Below are 19,244 nucleotides of genomic sequence, written 5' to 3'. Positions count from 1 at the left end.
AAAACAAACTCTAGATCCATGGTGTGACCAGCTCTCCCCTACCATGGGGGAGGCCTGACACTCTTCTTTTTGTTTGCCATATGCTTTCCAAACTGGAATGCAACCTCCAGGAGGGTCTGTCTTCCTGTCCATCATTGTCAGGGCTCCACTGCACCTCATACCCAGGTTTTTCCTGCCATGTTACCTCATTCTTTGTGATCTCTCTGTGTATCTTGCTCCCCACTGACACTATTCTTCTTTTTTTTTTATTTAATTTTTTATTGTTGGCTGTTCAAAACATTTCATAGTTCTTGATATATCATATTTCACACTTTGATTCAAGTGGGTTATGAGCTCCCATTTTTACCCCATATACAGATTGCAGAATTACATCAGTTACACATCCATTGATTTACATATTGCCATACTAGTGTCTGTTGTGTTCTGCTGCCTTTCCTATCCTCTACTATCCCCCCTCCCCTCCCCTCCCCTCCCCTCTTCTCTCTCTGCCCCCTCTACTGGCATTCATTTGACCCCCTTGTATTATTTTTCCCTTTCCCCTCACTTCCTCTTGTATGTACTTTTGTATAACTCTGAGGGTCTCCTTCCATTTCCATGCAATTTCCCTTCTCTCTCCCTTTCCCTCCCACCTCTCATCACTGTTTAATGTTAATCTTCTTCTCATGCTCTTCGACCCTACTCTGTTCTTAGTTACTCTCCTTATATAAGGCATTTATGGTTTTTGTTTGGCATATATAAATTGCCAACACTACAATTTTTTGTACTTTGGGGATTTTTAATTTTTTTAGTGGTGCTGGGGATTGAACCCAGGGCCTTGGGCATACTGTGCAAGAATTCTACCACTGAACTATACCCCCCTCTCCTTATATAAAAGAAGACATTTGGCATTTGTTTTTTAGGGATTGGCTAGCTTCACTTAGCATAATCTGCTCTAATGCCATCCATTTCCCTGTAAATTCTATGATTTTGTCATTTTTTAATGCAGAGTAATACTCCATTGTGTATAAATGCCACATTTTTTTTATCCATTCATCTATTGAAGGGCATCTAGGTTGCTTCCACAGTCTTGCTATTGTGAATTGTGCTGCTATGAACATCGATGTAGCAGTGTCCCTGTAGCATGCTCTTTTTAGGTCTTTAGGGAATAGACCGAGAAGGGGAATAGCTGGGTCAAATGGTGGCTCCATTCCCAGCTTTCCAAGAAATCTCCATACTGCTTTCCAAATTGGCTGCACCAATTTGCAGTCCCACCAGCAATGTACAAGTGTACCCTTTTCCCCACATCCTCGCCAGCACTTGTTGTTGTTTGACTTCATAAACAAAGAACTCAAAAAATTAGACAATAAGAGAACAAACAACCCAATCAACAAATGGGCCAAGGACCTGAACAGACACTTCTCAGAGGAGGACATACAATCAATCAACAAGTACATGAAAAAATGCTCACCATCTCTAGCAGTCAGAGAAATGCAAATCAAAACCACCCTAAGATACCATCTCACTCCAGTTAGATTGGCAGCCATTATGAAGTCAAACAACAAGTGCTGACACTATTCTTCTAAAGGGCACTTGCTGAGTGCCCCTGGGGAGCAACTAGCTCTCGTTTCCAAAAAGTGAGGCCTGGGATGAGTGCTACTACTCTCCAAATCTCTGTGGCCCTATGGGAGAGGACAGGGATGGTGCAGTCAGAATGGGATGGGTATGGTGGGGTCGATTTGCACGTGAGCTGGCTCTGAGGCCAAAGTCTCCTTAGTTCCCTAAATGACCAAGATTCCACCTACATCTCTCTACCTTCCCCCTCTACAATTGAGGCTCCAGAACTTATACTGCAAGCAGGCCTCAAAATTGTGGGAACCAGGGCTGGGTTGTGGCTCAGAGGTAGAGCACTCGCCTAGCACGTGTGAGGCACTGGATTCGATCCTCAGCACCACATAAAAATAAAATGAGGGTATTGTGTCTACCTACAACTAAAAAATTTTTAAAAATGTTAAAAAAAAAAGAAAGAGGGGGTATGAAGTAAGCATCAGAGCGGTTCTCAGTCTCAGATAAGGCAGAGAGAAAATGAATCATGGTGAATGTCTTCACCACTTCAAGATGAACACTTACTTCCACTTCTTAGTGTCAAGGTCATGTTGAAGGGGACGAATGTCACTCTTAGTCAGTCTATGAACAAATCAGAAAACTTCTTCTAAGAGTCTGTCACAGAAATACCAATACTGACCAGACCTCAGTTCTACTCCTTAAAAATACTCTTTCAGGATCAGCACTGGAAGCTTTCTTTAGAAAGTTTTGTAATTTGCTCTAGGGGACTTATGGAAGGAAGACCTCCTCTGATCTCTCCCTTCAGGTCTGACCTTAGAGATGGCCTCCCTGAGTTTTCCTAACTAGCATTTTTCAATAATAATGTCTTATGTTTGACTAGACTATAAGCTTGAGGAGGGCAGAGATTATGTCTTGCATTCACTGTGGGTACATAAAGGCAAACATGAATGTTCTGTTCATGAAAGAATAAATCTGAGAAACTTTTTTCTCTGGTCTGTTACTTAACTTGAAAGAAACAGGGGAAGAATCTCTTTAGTAAATAGCCACAGTCTCAAAATTTACTGAGCCCTGAAGTTCATTTCAGATTTGGTTTAACAATAAAAATTTAGCAGATCATTAACTATAATACACCTCAAAAGGAAGGCTTTAAGTTAAGGAAATAAAAATATTGCAAACAATATGCTTACATGAGAATTAGAATGTCCTTCTGAGTTATATATAGGAGACTGTTGCAGGGCCCTACTGGGCAGCCCACTGGTACAGTCTCAGAGGCACGTATGGCCAAAGCTGACCATAATGACCATCTAACACTTAGTGCTGATCATTATTGCATAGGGCTATTATTTGTGGTTGGTAGCTATAATGAAAAAGGCCCTCAAAAGCCATTAAATTTATTCCCAGCCATAATTTACATAATTTTGTAGGTTTACTTCTGAAAATTTGGACTAAAATTTCTGAATCATATAATCTCCAAACTGGAGACTTTAAAACTTAGTCAAGTCACACTCTTTCCTAGAGGAAGTAATGTTTCAGGAACTTAAATGGTGGCGAGGAGTAAGAATGCATCCCATAATGCTCTCTCATTATTCCCAACCTGGTGGGATTATGAGATTTGAACAATCTTGTTTAATCACTGTGATTCTCAGAGATTTGAGGCCACTGGACTCTGGAGGAAAACAACCCTATCCCTGTCCCTCTGCATCCCATTTTGCTACAATAGCATCTCTATCTAGAAAAGTGCCAAAAAAGTGCCCATAGTGGTTTCTCAAATTAAACAAAGTTAATTTCAATTTATATTCATTAAAGAAAGCCCACAGCAGAACTCATTTATAACTATTGGGAAATATGATTAACACTTTCCTTTGGCAAGTTGTGCTACAATGCACCTTTGTTTAATGTTTCTGGTATAGTTCAAGGGAATGAATTACATCTGCTAAATATTAATATCTGAGTAACAAGCTTTGATATAATGATGTTTACTCTTTAACATGCCCTTTTTTTTAAGCAAAGAAAAATGTTTTACAATCATAGATTTATAGAATTCTCCTGGAAGGCACCTTGGAAATATTTCATATAACTCACTTATTTTATAGATCAGGAAGCAAAACAAAAATTTTAAATATTGTAAATCATCAAAGAGTTCAGCAATTGGCATAAAATAGCATGCATACCACCAGTCCTCTGCCCAACCACTGTGCCATAGAAAGCCCATGCTCATCTGTTTTTTAGATAAATGTCTGGAGGAGGATAAAGGTAATGAGTTTTTCTCAGTTTTTAAACCTAAGGCTTCTGGGTATATGAACTTTCTAAGTCACTGCATAAATACAGAGTTCACCCTATAGCCAGGAAGTCTGCAAGAAATGCCTCCAGTTCCAGAATGAGTTATGTCACAGGGAAAGAGTTCAGGTACCATCTGACTCCTCATAACCATCCAAATTCAGAGGTAAGCAAGGCTAGAAGAACAACAAAGAGCCCCGAGCTGGGCAGGAAGTGGTAGGGTCTCCCCCATAGATCATGTGCAGGCCTCATGATTGTACCACTTTCTGTGGCTGCAGCACAGAGTGAGGTTGGGGTGAGGATGCTGGGGACCTCCGGACAGGGCTGATACCTCAGGGTTATGAAGGGCTTTATTTTTTGTTCTTTTCAAATGGTGACAACTCCCTTCTAATTGAGGTCAGCTTAGGAAAATTTTACATGCACATTTTGAGGGTGGCAATAAAGTTCTCAGACTCTTATTTGATATCTGAGGCAATTTGCTATGATATGAATGCTAAAAAAACACATGGATGGGTAAGTGTAGTGATGTATTAAGAAATCTTGAGCACGGCAAGGTGGCACATGCTTGTAATCCTAGCAGCTTGGGAGGCTGAGACAGGAGAATTGTGAGTTCAAAGCCAGCCTCAGCAACAGTGAGGTGCTAAGCAACCAGTGAGACCCTGTCTCTAAATAATATTCAAAATAGGGATGGGGATGTGGTTCAGTGGCCAAGTGCCCCTGAGTTAAATCTCTGGGACCTGCCCCCTCCCCCCAAAAAGAAAGCTTAAGACAATAAAGATAGAAAATGACACATTAAGCCTGACTATGTATTCCACTATTGGATTTCTTTAAACCCAACTCTCACAATAAGTTTATTATATTTTACCTTTTGAAGATGATTAATCTGTCATATGAATGAAAAAATGACAAACCACCCCCTTCATACTGCATATTGAGGAGCTCATTCTTTGATATTTGGCAATAATTAATGTTTTCAGAGTTCCCACTGAATACAAATTTGGTTTCCTATTCGGGATCAGTTTTGACCCCTAGATTTGTACGGTCCTTAACCACTATACATCATCTGGTCTGCCAGTCTTCAAACTCAGATCCTGCCTTCTAGAATTCCAGCTGCCCTTTCCAACTTGTCCTGGGGAAGTTGTACCACTGTCCTGTTTCCATGCCCTCTACACATCCAGTGTGATGGAGTTGTTTTTAATTTTTAAGAAACTACTTTTTGGGGGAAGATAAAGTGGCTGCTTGATTCTGTCCCTCCCTCTTTCATTTGTTCCTGTACTTACTGATCATTAGTCATGTTGTGTGGCATTGTCTCAGGTGCCAAGAAATTTACAAGCAAATATACAACATGTTCTTCGCCCATAGGAACATAGTTTTATTATAAGGGAGAAAAGATGCTCAAACGTAAACAGGATTACCATATATTCTAATTTTCTGGGGATAGTTCACATTTAAAATGCCTATTTTGCCAATGAAATCATTAACAGCACCATTTTTTTATTTTTTTAAATTTTTTAGTTATAGGTGGACACAATGTCTATTTTACTTTATGTGGTGCTGAGGATCGAATCTAGTGCATCACTCATGCTAGGTCAGCTAGTTACTTTGGGGCACAACACAAACATGGCATTGTGATTTAATCACAAAGTTCTTGAAAAGTCAACTATGGAAGTGGTAGGGTCTACCTCTGGAGCCACAACCCCAGCCCTAACAGCACCATTGTTACTCTAAAAAATGATATGGTCATCCTCCACATAAAACATTAATAGCAAAGCAAAGGGTTAAGACTTATGGCTGAACCATACAGAGTTAATAAGCACTATAGGAATTTAGGGAAAGAGGCAATCAGTGTAGGTTGAGGCTTGGGCCAGGAAGAATGAGTTGGGTTTGTCTAGAAAGATGGGTGAGAGAAGAGGATCACAGCCATGGGGAGAAGAGCAGAACTCAAAGTCAAAACTCAGGTGTATGTGATGATTGAGGAACAGTACCAACACTGAGCTGGTTCACCTGGTAGGAAGCTCTGGGAGAAAGAAGGGAGAAGTCAAGTTTCAGGGAGGCTGGAAAAAAGGGCAAAGATTAGATGTGATTTACTGGGCAAAGAGGAGGTAATAGGAAAATTATGTCATGAAATTTGGTTTTATAAATGTTGTTTGGCTATTAGCATATAGTTTAAACTTGCAGGAGGAAAGGAAAGACAAGGTGTATTTTGAGGTTTTTGCAGAACTTTTAAGGATACAGAGATGAGCAGCTGGATGAGGTCAGAGAAGATGAAGAGTAAAGAATGTGAAGAAGGACACACAAAGAATTGACAGGGTTGGGTAATGAAGCAGGATTAACTGGGGAGAAAAAAATGCATTGAAGGTGATTCTGAGTTTACAAAATTGAAGGGTGGGAGACTGTTGATGCCTCTGCTAAAAATAACGAGGTTACAAGGGAGTACTAGTATCAGAAGACCTCTGCCACATTCAAGGGGATTGTGTGTCTGGGTAATGAACATCACAGTTGACTTTTTAAGAACCTTGTGATTAAATCACAATGTCATGCATGTCTTATGCCCCAAAGTAACTAGCTCATTTGACTAGCTCCTACAGAAAGTAGGAGTTCCCATATTTCTCTATCTTTTTTCCTCCCCGCCCCCTTGGTACTGGGGATTGAATCCATAGGTTCTTTACCACTGAGCTATATCCCTAACCCTTTTTATTTATTTTGAGGCAGGGTCTCATTAAATTGTTGAGGCTGGCCTCCAACTTGCAATCTTCCTGCTTCAGCCTTCTGAGTAGCTGGGATTAGAGGCATGTGCCACTGCACCTGGTTCTGTCCACATTTATAATTGGTATTTGCCCCCTCTTACTGGTACCTGGCTAAGCCAATTCAAAAGGCAGATGTGGTGACATAGAGGGGTGGAGAGGGAGGTACTTAAAATAATGAACGTTAGACTTACTCCCATCAAAATGGCAGGGTTGATGAGAGGATGCTAAGGTTGAATATAAAAATGTTTCTGAGAAATACCATGAGCTGACCATGGAGAGCAGTCAAAAGATAACCCAGAGAAGGATGCATGAAACACAATCTGGAAACAGTCACTGTAACAGAAAACTACAGGGAGCAGCCAGTGGGAAGACCTGACTGAATCCAAAAGGTGGAAGCTCTACTAAAGGTGCTTTTATCAGGACAGATGCAGCCATGTTTGCTCTTATACAAGAGAGTCTTGGAGGCAGTCAAAATTAATGAGAGTTCGTGCTGGGAATGTGGCTCAAGTGGTAGCGCGCTCGCCTGGCATGCTTGTGGCCCAGGTTCGATCCTCAGCACCACATACAAACAAAGATGTTGTGTCTGCTGATAACTAAAAATAAATATTAAAATTCTCTCTTTAAAAAAAATTGATGAGAGTTTTCAATTCATTTTTAAATAAAGTTCTATGGGTTTTTAAGAGGTTTTCTTATTGGAATTTGACAGTCCACAGTTATTACTGTGACTACAAAGGTTCCATGATCATTTGTGTATGGATTTTAAGGACAGAAATACTAGCAAATACCAATTTCTGAGTTTTTCACATTTTTGATGTATACCTTGTATGAGGCAGTTTACAGAATTGAATTGAAACATTTGCTGGATTACTGAAGCCAACTGTAGGTTCCAGCAAAAAGCTACAGGGAATATAATTTGACCAATTCTGCCCTTACTATACAATCCTGTTTCCCTACAAAAGGAGAAAGCAGGAGGATGAGGCATTACCTTAGGATGCTGGTGAGCATCTCAAATCAGCCAGACGATTCAGAGAGTTAAATACAAAGGAGGTGAGTTATGTGGCAAACACTGCTTTCTGTTTTCAAGGCCACAGCTAGCCCATATGGCACCACTGTGCAGATAAGAAAGGTGCCCTTCCTCAAGACACTTTGCTTTCATCTGCTGAGCAATGTCATAATAAATATACAAAGTGACAATGTTGGCAATGGTGATGGTGCCCATTATACTGTGTGTTGTGATCAGGCCGCAGTGGCCCTATTTATGCTACAGAAACTTATCTCTTTTGGCAGGAGGATGTTTTTGTCAACCCTTACAGTACATTTGTGTTACAATGAAGGTTTTGTGAGAATTCAGTAACTGGGAATTAGAATTTTGTCTTTGAAGTTAATCCAGTACTGGTTTCTACTCATTATGTGAAGGGCTCAAGAAGGATCAATAAAAGCCACCACCTTTCTCTTAAATTCCCACATTCTCACTCATTCCTTATGTAGCAAACAGATGTAAGTTTGAGGAAAATGAGATTCCTTTTCTGAGTTTAAGGAAGACCAGCAATGAAGCAGGGACAGGCATTAGACTCACTGTGGTCCCAAACCCAAGAAAATTCTGATTTATTGGGTCTGGGATGGGGTCTAGGCAGCTTTAAGAAACAACCGTTAATAAGCACAGCTTTGGCTGAAAACCCCTGGGGGTGCACTATATTTGAGTCCATTTCCTTGGTATTATATCCCTGAAGTTAAATACTTTAAGATAAACAGGTTGCCCTCAAAGTCTACCAAACAGTAGAGGCTTTAAATAGTTCGGAAGGCAAATGGCTTTCACCCCTTGTTTTACTGAATTTAAGCTCCATTAAATTATTAGGTAGCTATTTTTTCCATTTTCTTTGCATTTATTTAATTACTTCTCATCATTAAAGTCTATTTCAGATGTCACCTACTCAGAACATCCCCTAGTGAGATTTACATCCTCTGTGCTTCCTACCTGTTAGATAGCAGGCATCTGACATTTATTTTGTTGTGTCCTGGGGCAGGGTTCTGTGTTATGGGTCACTGTTGGCATACCTGTAGCTCTACTAGCTTGCACATTCCTTAAGATCAGGGGCCATACCTTACACATCTTTATGTCACCAGTTCCCAGCTCACAGCGTGTGGGCAATGAAAGTTTGTGCTTTCAACAGAAACTTCATGACTACTGATGATTTCTAGGTTAACAAGGTCAATGAACTCACTGCAAAGATTTGGATGTTCTCATGACTTATCCAGAATGTGAAAAGCTGCAGAGACCATGTCTTCTGCATAGCAGAAGTTAGTTGAACAAATGTTCTGGATTTACCAATCAAGGAGACTTTGGCCAAGATATGGTTAAGAATGGAGACTACATTTTCAAGACTGTAATGTCAAGGTCTGTGGAACACTAAATAGCATTTATTTTGTGACCCTTAAGTTAGCCAGAAGTCAGGAAAGGCCCCTCTTCCACCTTGGTGAAGCAGGCAGTCCAGAACTAGTGAGGCACTGCCTGCAGATCTGAAACCAGTTTCTTGGGTAATGCGAAAGAGAAAATTGCCTTAAATCCCAGAGTTCAAAGAATGAAGGCCACTGAGACAATGCGATGTTCTCATTTGTTATAGAAGTGGAGCAGAGTAGCCTTCAGGAAACTGGTGCTCTTAAAGAACAACTGAAGGATACCAAGCCTCACAAGTAGGCTGTGGCACACTGTGGACATTCATCACAAGTGTTAGAATCAGAGTTGGGAGGAGTCTCTCTAGGGTGGTTGGGGGATCTGAAAAACTGCATCAGAATCACCTGTGGTTGACTGTTCAAAATTCAGATTTCTGGGAATATCCTATACCTACTAAATCAATTTCTGAGAATGAGACCCAAAAATCTAAAATTTTAATTAACACTCCAGGTATTTATGATGCACAATAAAATATGAGAACCAATATGAAAGGCACTGAAAATATAGGGCTATACATACAGAATAGCTGAGACTCAACATGACTTATTTAAATGTTGCTGACCCTCCATAAAAAGTGGAAAAATACAAACAACAATAATTAGGTGATAGTTACAAAAATAGCTCAGACAAACTGTGTGATGTAATTTTATAGGTGTTATATAGTTATCTTCTGTTTTAGGCAGATCCAATATTTAAAAATACGAACAGAGCCGGGCATGGTGGCACATGCCTATAATCCCAGTGGCTCGGGAGGCTGAGACAGGAGGATTTCGAGTTCAAAGCCAGCTTCAGCAAAAGCGAGATGCTAGGCAACTCAGTGAGACCCTGTCTCTAAATAAAATACAAAATAGGGCTGGGAATGTGGCTCAGTGGTTAAGTGCCTCTGAGTTCAATCCCCAGTACCAAAACAAAAACAAAAACATATGAACAGATAAACTGACATATGACTATCTTTCAAAAGGATTCTTTTTTAAAAAATATTTTTTCAGTTGTAGATGGACACAATATCTTTATTTATTTATTTTTATGTGGTGCTGAGGATTGAACCCAGTGCCTCATACATGCAAGGTAGGTGCTCTACTACAGAGCTACAACTCCAGCCCTCAAAAGGATTCTTGAAGCAAAGCATTCATCAATTGGTTCCAATTGCCAAACATCTAAATAAGAACTTAATTTATATACAACTTTGGAAGATAAGCTCTATGTAGTATTTGCTTCCAAGCTTCTTTCTTGAAGTTCTCTGCATTGGAAGAGTCTTAGAAGTTTTTTTCCCCCTTCTTCTTTAGGAAGAAACTTTGAGTTCAACTCAAATTTTTATTTTCCTCTCTAGCATCAAGGGACTGAGTCTCATGAAAAGACCTACTCTTGAAGCTGGTGAAATAAATTGAGGTATAGCTATATTTTAACCAAAAATTCACTTTGAATATTCTTTGCACAAACAATAACTGACTGGGTATTTTAAACATTAGTATGGCCACCTTCCTACTGGAATTTATAAAGAATAAAAAAAAATGCTAGATTTTAAGGTAGAAATTTAAAGACAGGATGCCTTTATTTTTCAAATACTCCTTTTATAAATGAAATCTGCTGAAAAATGGCTTTGGAGTCAGATAGAACTGGGGTTAAATCCTGATTCTATCACAAGCTGTTTAAGTTAAATGAATTTACTTAAATTTCTCTCAGACTAAATGTCTTCTCCTGCAAACAGGAATAAAATCATCAACATTGAAGGGATATTCAAATTGAAATTGATATTTTAGCCTTGTGCTTAAAGGGAGTTCTGAGAATACAGAGAAATTACTATCAATCAATACATAATAAATCAGATATGAACTCCACCTCAATTAATTCAAACCTATGTGAGATTAAATAGAAAATGCCTGTTTACTTTTTTTATAAATCCCAAGAGAATGAATGATGATATACAATAATGATGAAAAGTAGAGGTATTATAAAATGACAAAAAGTGACCCTATGTGTGTCTAGAGTTGTTTAAATAAAATGAGAGGCTTTGGTGGTCATTTCTGTAGAGCCTGTGAGAGGGTGACATTGAATGTAGTTAGGCACTCCAGTTTGAATTTTTGGAGTAATCACCAGTCAAGAAGTGTTCCCTCCCAGAGAAGTTCTGATCCCTTGTGGCTATCCAGGCAGACCATCAGTGCTGACCTCTTAACAGAGTAGCAATTTGTGTCAAGTAAACTAATGACCATTAATCAGTTCTTTTGCTTACGCACATATGTAATTTCCTTTGAATGCAAGAGGACTCAAGACTCCAGTCCAGTTCGACAGCAATAATACTTTCTTAACTAGTCATTATGATGCTGAATTAAAAAATCATAATGGGTTCTAAAAATGTCTTTATTGAAACTATATTTTTTAAGAGTATTTGGGGAGTCAATGATTATGTCACATTTAAGTAACTCTACGTCAAACTGCAAGTCTACTGAGGTATGTCATGGTGAAAGCCAGATGGTGGACCAATCGCTGCTTCAGCAGATACCACATGATGCAAGGGGAGCACACTGGGGACTAACCTCCACTCTGTGATCTGGCAAAAAATTCTGAATCAAATCCGTGATACCAAGTTTACTTATTGTTAAACTTGACTTCACTTAACAAGACCATAAGTTACTTCTTCCCAAAGCTGAGTTCAGATGTTCAGGTGAGTGCTTCTCATTAAGTATCCTTTCATCAGTAAGACCTTGAGTCATAATTACAAATAAATTTTTAATGAATTACCACTGAGTTTTAGTAACTACAAAAGATTAAAAGATGAGATTATATGAAAAAAATAATCTACAAATAATCTTATAGTTTAGTTTCAAGATACTGTCATGGTGAATGTTACTACTACAAAAAGTTTTATTTAAACTTTTATTTTCAGTGCATTTCTCTTCCTATTTATAAGCATTTTATAGATTTTCATTCATCTTTTTCCCCCACTATTGTTTTAACCAATCTAATCATCCTTGTTTGAAACAAAATCAAGTACCATTTGTTATTTTTACATGTGAGATTTTATAAAATTAACCAGTCTTCTGTTCCTAGGTAAGTGGACTTGTCAAATAAATATACTACTGGGGTACTATCTCATAAAAGGTGGAGTAAGAAAGAATACTTTATATTTACAAAATGTTTTCCAAGTGTGCAGTAGATAGCCTTGGCACTATTATGTAGAAGAACCATTTTATCTCTTTTCCAAATTAGTCAGATCCAAAAGATTTGGATCAGGAAGATGAATTTCTTTTTATATCTTTACTGTTAAACTGAGTATAGTTATTCTATAAGACCTATAATTAATGGCTACTTCCAAAAATCACTTTACATTGTCATATGTGGGTTAATAAACCTGCAGTTAGAGAAAATATAACAAAGGAAAATGTATTAGGGAATTAAGATAATTGTATTCAAATTTATACTCAATCTTGGTTTCTACTTGTTTTACTTTCATTGGCAATTTAACTAGTAGAAATTTACAACAATGTTTTGATTTTTTTGTTTCAAATTGATTATGAGAAGACATGAGGATAGACATTTGCATCACACTCATTATATCAAGATGAAAAATAAAACCCTATGCTTACTTGTTCACCCAACATGTATTTATGGAAAACCAGTTCTTGTGAAGTGTGTAAGGGAGGGAAAGACTTCCCTCCACCCCATGAGGATTCAGTTGAGTCTGAAATAAACTAACAGGCAGGTTAGCAAGACAAAAAGTATACTAATTCACTATGTGCAAAGACACATGAATACCTAGAAACATAGTGAGAGCAGACACTTAGTATAACTTCTTCACAGGGGCAGGGGAACACACACACACACACAAATTGGCCCCAAGAATGGTGCTAGCCTGTGACCAAGTCTGTCTGGTTGTGGCATCACTCTCCAGTTATGCTTCTGTGATCTGAGCTGATGCCCCTAGCCTATGAAATTGCCAGGTAATAGATTCATGACAACTGAGTTCTTCATGGAGGGTCTCTGTCATAAGGCAGACGACCCTGATATCACATTCATATTCTGAATAAGGACAATAAGAAAGTCCAGGGTAACCTCTGAAGTATGAGATTATGGAGGTCTTTAAGTTTTCTATATTTTTTTAGGTCTGGTATTTTATAAGCATAAATTATTTGTGTAGTCAGGGGAAAAAATGAAAATATGTCTATGAATAAACACAACAAGGGAACAAATGAACATAAAATATTTGTTGATTAAGACTATTGGCTATTTAGGGATAGATTTCTGTCTGTTTTCAAGTTATTATATTTTCCTAATAGAATTTTAATGATAGATTTAACTCAACAATAAAAGAAGCATATGGAAATTTTGAGCTCTTTGATTTGAATAATTGGCTTTATTAGGTATTAGGAGTAGAGGCTTCACTGCTGTTTGTATTTCTAGCAGGAGTAGGGCTGTGAAAAAATTAAGGCACAATCTCTATTTGTTTATAATTCACTTTTTCAAACTCTTGTATAATGTCCAGTCTGGAATGGTGGAATAAACCTCTCTATTAGTCTACTTGTAATGATCTATTTCATTACCATCTATTATGAAGGTAGCTTTTCTACATCATTAAAATGGAATAGGGTCATAGTTCCTAATTTCAAATACTTTCATAATGCTAAAATACTGCCCTGAAAAGAAAGAAAGAAAGAAAGAAAGAAAGGAAGAGACAACTAAAACAATTCCTGACTGCATTTCAGAGAAGTATCAGCAGCCTTGACCTTCATGTTCTGAGAAAGTCCAGCCTGTTTAAATGGAAATGGATCCTTCTTCATTTCAGCAAGTCCTAGTTACATCATTGACCGTTTTTCAAATTCTGTAATCTTGTTTTTAGTGTCACTTCGAGCTGAATCATTCTTTTCATAAATGGCCAAGATTGTGATATCTCTGTAGCTTTTCTTATTTAATACAACTCAGCTGCCACTTTAAATGAAAAAATTCTGAGGGAGCATGAGAAATTTCCTGTTAATGAAGGCTTATGTCCTTCTGGCCATGAACAAAGGGTGTCTGGTACTTGCTAACTCCATTTAAAATTCGAATTATTTTGTAAAGTTAATTGTGAGTTTCCAAGTATCCTTTAAGTACTATTAAATTCAATTACTCATTTTGCAAACTAATGGGCAAGAGGAGAGGACAGGGAAGGCTCTCTGAGTCAGTCCCACTCACAAGCCCTGACAATGCAGAACTAAGTCAGTTAAGAATATCCTCATCAGCTATTCTACTTTTAATTAAGGACTTATTCAAAATTTCATTTTCATGGTAGTTGTGTTTAAATTTGACACTTTGTTTCCATTTTATTTGTTTGTTTGTTTATTTATTTATTTATTTATTACTGGGGAATGAACTCAGGGGTGCTTAACCACTGAGTCACATCCCTAGCCCTTTTTTATTTTTATTTAGAGACAGGGTCTCACTGAGTTGCTAAGTGTCTCACTAAGTTGCTAAGGCTGACCTCAAACTTGATATGTGCACAGCTGTATACATCCTTTTTGTTAACAACATTTAAATACTTCTATTTCCTAAAGTTATGTTATCAGAGTCCTGAATAAGGACACTGTTACAGTGAAGAACTAGGTCTAGGATGTGGAACTAGACAGAGATGGAGACACGTCCATGAACCCACATGGCTGTTGAAACACCATGGAATACATATACTCCAAGGAGGTACAGCGGGGAGACCCAGGGCGGTCTCTCCATATAGGTGGCATGACTTTCTGTCATAAAACAAGAGGGAGCAGATTTGGCTAGGAATGTGTGGAGAGGAACAGTGTGTGGCTTTACTTAGATTTAAAATGTCTTTAGATGCAATGGCCTGGTAATGTAGCTTCTGAACTTTGGAGAGAAATGTCTTACTTTAACACGTGATAGGTAGCTTTATTCTTATTTATACCTAAAAACTTAAGTTTAAATCATGTATTGATGGAGTCCTTAGAAATTTACTGAAAACAAAAATACTTCCATTTTAAAAGTCAAATTAAAACAAGCACTTTTTGGTTCTGCAGCAGATCAAATTGGCTCTTAAAATATTATTTTAACAAATTAACATCACCTTAAAATACCATATTTTTCTAGTGGTATCTGGGGTTGGGAGTTGTAAGGTGCATACCCAAGAGCCATGCCAGTGGGTAAGGTGCAAGGGCAAATTAAATTAGCTTCTACTTAGTTTATTATAATTTCAGCTACATTTTTATGGAATGAAGGCAAAACACAACAAAGAATCCAAAAAATGAAATGATGTAGACCAACCTTTTATTGCACCCACAATATTTTGGTCTAGTCCTTTCCGGTTGTCATTGAGTCCTCTTTTCCTCTTCCCATTGGGTAAGGAGTTAGCCAAAGTCTTGTCATCAAAAAATGCACACACCAGTTTTCTAAACAGAAGGCTTCCTGAGCGAGTGTAGTTTGACAGTATAGAGTCCAGCTGAGACTTAGGCATAAACACATCAAAGCCTTCAGCAAGTTGCACTTCTGGCTACCAAAAGAAGAGAAATATTTCATTAAACGCAAAATTTGAAGCATTTGACTTTGGGCATAAAGTGCAACAAAAACCATCGTAGCTCATAGCTGTCCATATCATGTGTATGACACAGCCTCAGCTTAGTGTGCCAGAATGTGTACTTTCTAAAACCAATCACCAGTTACAGTTCACAAAACAAGATTCTAGTACTATCTCATCAAAAGCAATAGAGAGAAGTATACTGAGAAAGTATTCCTGTTCTTACACATCATTAAGAGATAATCACAAAATCATGTTAATTCTAGAACTAAGGGTCAAGCCTTCTATATGAAACACCCTCATTAATTTTGTAAACAAAGGAACTAAGGCCCCAAAAGATCATGATAAAAATGACTTAAACACAATTCAGATGTGCTCGGTGCATTACTGTCTTATACATTAAATAATTTAATTTCTTTCACCTGAGGTTACAAATGTGGGACTACTCCACAGGGCCTGTCCTCTTTCTACTATGTCAGGGTGTTAGCTGTGGAACTATTTTTTTTTTAACCCAATGAGAATTTTATGTAATCTGATATACAAATAAAAATAATGAGCAGATTTCCAGGCCATTTCAATCCACTCCCCACCCCTACTTTCAGGAGGAAAAGCTGAAGTTATATCCCAGAAGACCCTGAAAAACCAATGCACCAGCCATAAGACAGGGATACAGGATCAGAAGACCCTTGAGGTGCCTTTCAGCTTGGAGTATATCATACAATAATACAAACCAGACACATACTACATTCTCTATCAGCACACCACGGATGTTTAAAACCTGTCTTTTCATCTTGCGACTAGCATATACTATTTCCTTTCCAAAGCCTTTTCTATCTTCTTCCTGTCATGGAGGTAGCTATGTTACCACTGGGCATCTGACATAGCATATTAATGTATTTATTACACTGTACTTTGTATTTCTAAGGTCTGGCATAGAGTACACACTCAATAAATTCATTAGTCATAATCTAAACTACTAAGTCATTCATTGTTGGTTATAACATGACAGCTTTAAAATGATAATTTTAAAATGAAGAAATGCAACTGGTAATTTTTATTAAAAAATAATATATTCAGTTGTATATACTTTCAAAGCTCATTCTTAAGATCTTTTACTTGTTGCTTTGTAAAACTAACATGACTTTAAATTTTTCTAAATCACATTAAAAATGTGAGGATTTTAGATTAGTTTCTGTCCTGGAAAATATGAATTATTATTTTTGTTTGTCATACTGTTTTCAAAATGCCTAGCACACTACAAAATAATGGATGCTCAGAGCTCAGCCTAGACTATTCGGATGACTTAAGAAGGCATCTGGGCTCTGTCTCCCTAACATGGAATTTTTGACTGGATTACCCAGAAAGTCATCTCATTCCTCTGCTTTGTTTGCCATTCAATGTTTGGTTTCTAAATGCTTGGCAAATGTCATTGTAAAAACAATGCTGTCAGGGTTTCCCCCTGCCTTTTGCATCTTGCTGCTTGCTGGTCAAAGGTCTGTGGAGGAGCTTGATGGGAGCTGGAGACTGAATACTAACTCCTAGAATAAGGATGGCACAAATGAGGCACTCAAGAAATATCTGTTAAATGATTCAATGTGGAAATATTAGGACTGAATTTCCCAACATAAGCTAAGGTGAAGTTTAGACATCAGCAGAATTTTTCATATCCTGTGAACTTTGATTCTAAATGAACTGATCTCAGATTTTTGCTAAGTGCTCCTAGATCATATGGAAACCATTAAAAATATCCTAGTCTCACAGCTATTTGAAGGTCTGAGGTATTACAGAAGCTCTTAAATTGCAAGAAAGTAACAGGAAGGACTCCACCTTGTTTCATTCCTATAAACCTCAGTTTAGTCTCATACCACTAATCAGGTGCTTAAAATTTAGCCACCTGATTGCTGAGACTCCCAGAACTTCCCCTTTGATTCGTCCTGTTGGACTTGGACTCTGAGTTTAGAAACACTGACCCAACTGAGCTGCCAGGCAGAACTAGCCACTCCCCTCTTCATACATTGATAGAATTTTCTATGAAATATGTTCATGGCACCTTATTTAATAGGGAGTTTGTGTTCTCATCAGGATGAGCACTCTTTTGTATTCATCGTGCCAAGCACCCAGCGTCCAATAGCTATTTGTCAGAATAAACAAAGCGCTATGTAAGAATTCATTCAAAATGACTAGTGCTGATTCAGAGCTCTCTTGTCCCTGTATAAAGGAAGTGGGCTTGCAAGTCTGTCATGCGATAGCTGGGTATACACCACCCATGTCTTCTTAGAAGGGTTCATGTGCTCCCTCCAGCAGAAGATTGCTTGGAGAAGACTGTAATGCCTGACTCAATACCTGCACACTGAGCACCCTCTGCGGGAGGAATTTCAAGCTGGCACTATAGTGCAGACTAATGCATAGGTACCTATCATGCAAAGTAGAAAGTGAGGAATACTGTAAGAGAGATACAGAGCAAGTACTGTCGCTGCTAGCATCAGGCAGGACTTGGCTGCTTGGGGGAGCAATGGAAAAGGGGCTCAGGGGTTAAGAAAGAGATGGGACAGCATTTTAACAGGGTCTTGAAGCTAAGATTTGGTATAGTTGTTATTTGTGCATCTGTTTCGCCTCTTAAAACTAAATATCTGGAGGTTTTTGTGGGGCCAAGTCTTCCTACAGCATCATAACTGCACTGTGATTTCTAAGGTACCATTCAGGGCAGAAGCTGTCACTGCTTTCTGTTCCAGTTTCTATTGCCAGACTGATATTGTTATTTTCAACTGTTCTTTCCAGATCAAGGGACATGAACTCATCCACCTGCAAGCACCTTACAGAGGTGTAAATAGTCTGATTAGCTGCACAGCAGCCTGCAGCAGCAAGGGCAAAGGTGGCTAAGCTCTACCCCTCCTGCTCTTCCTGGCCTGCCTCCTGTTCAGAGTTCTTGGCAGGCAGTTACTGAGCACTAAACATGTCTGTCAGGTGCCACAAAGCACCGATTTCTAAAATAAAGCTGGGGGTGGGGGATGGCTTTATTTTTTTGAAACATGATCCACAGCTTCACATACATAGTTAAAAACAGATTAAAACCCTTTAATTGAATAACTACATCTTTTCTTTTTGTTTACTGGTGGTAGTTTAAATGAGGTTTCTCTGATTACTAAAGATAGTTATGACATAAATGAACACTATTCCAAATGAGTATCATTTTAAAAACTAAACTTCCCTTGACAGATTCACTATTTGATACTCTGTAGATTCTACTGATTGTTGTGGTAATATGATCTTTAAATGATAACATCCCAATTATGGGGTACAATTTACAACACAGTCATCATTTTAAGGGGTTGAATCTCTGAGTTCTCACTATAAGTCTGGATTTTTGAGTATGCTTTGATTATTGGGGTGCCTAAGCATAAGCACAATAATGTATAGATACTGCCTTTTCCTTATCCAGTGGTATCACAGTTTACTTTTAGAGAAGATGGAGGAAAAAACTGCATATTGTCCTGATGGCTCTTCAAAATATCCTTGGCTCCAGGCCTGCCCACTATTTTGCTTCTTACATTTCAGTTGTGGTCTCCCTTTGCTTACAAGTAATTGGGGTTAAGAAGTAGTTTGGGTGAGAGATCCATGCCCCTCAAGTTCCTATGAGCATATCATGTGACTGCCCTATGTAATCTAAAGAAAAACAAGACAATTTTAAGGATACCATACAAATTAATCACACAGGGAGAAATTTCCCCTA

The 19,244-nt window shown here is 38.2% G+C and overlaps 1 protein-coding gene across 9 annotated transcripts in view; it reads right to left on the bottom strand.

The window, feature by feature from the left end:
• Window positions 1-19,244, bottom strand: part of Bend7 (BEN domain containing 7) — a 103,915-nt gene that overhangs the window by 42,813 nt on the left and 41,858 nt on the right. For 8 of the 9 annotated variants that reach the window (XM_046432450.2, XM_046432443.2, XM_046432442.2 and 5 more), the window contains one exon: window positions 15,265-15,490. In XM_046432450.2, the coding sequence (XP_046288406.1) occupies window positions 15,265-15,490 (226 nt within the window). The remainder of the gene's footprint in view (window positions 1-15,264; window positions 15,491-19,244) is intronic. The other variant, XM_046432449.2, reaches the window with a different exon arrangement.

Source organism: Marmota monax, unplaced genomic scaffold (genome assembly GCF_021218885.2).
Source record: "Marmota monax isolate L192 unplaced genomic scaffold, Marmota_monax_Labrador192_F-V1.1 WCK01_AAM20220418_F8-fsc00090, whole genome shotgun sequence".
Taxonomy (NCBI): domain Eukaryota; kingdom Metazoa; phylum Chordata; class Mammalia; order Rodentia; family Sciuridae; genus Marmota; species Marmota monax.
Note: the sequence above shows the minus strand (reverse complement) of the source record. Positions and strands in the feature narration are given on the sequence as shown.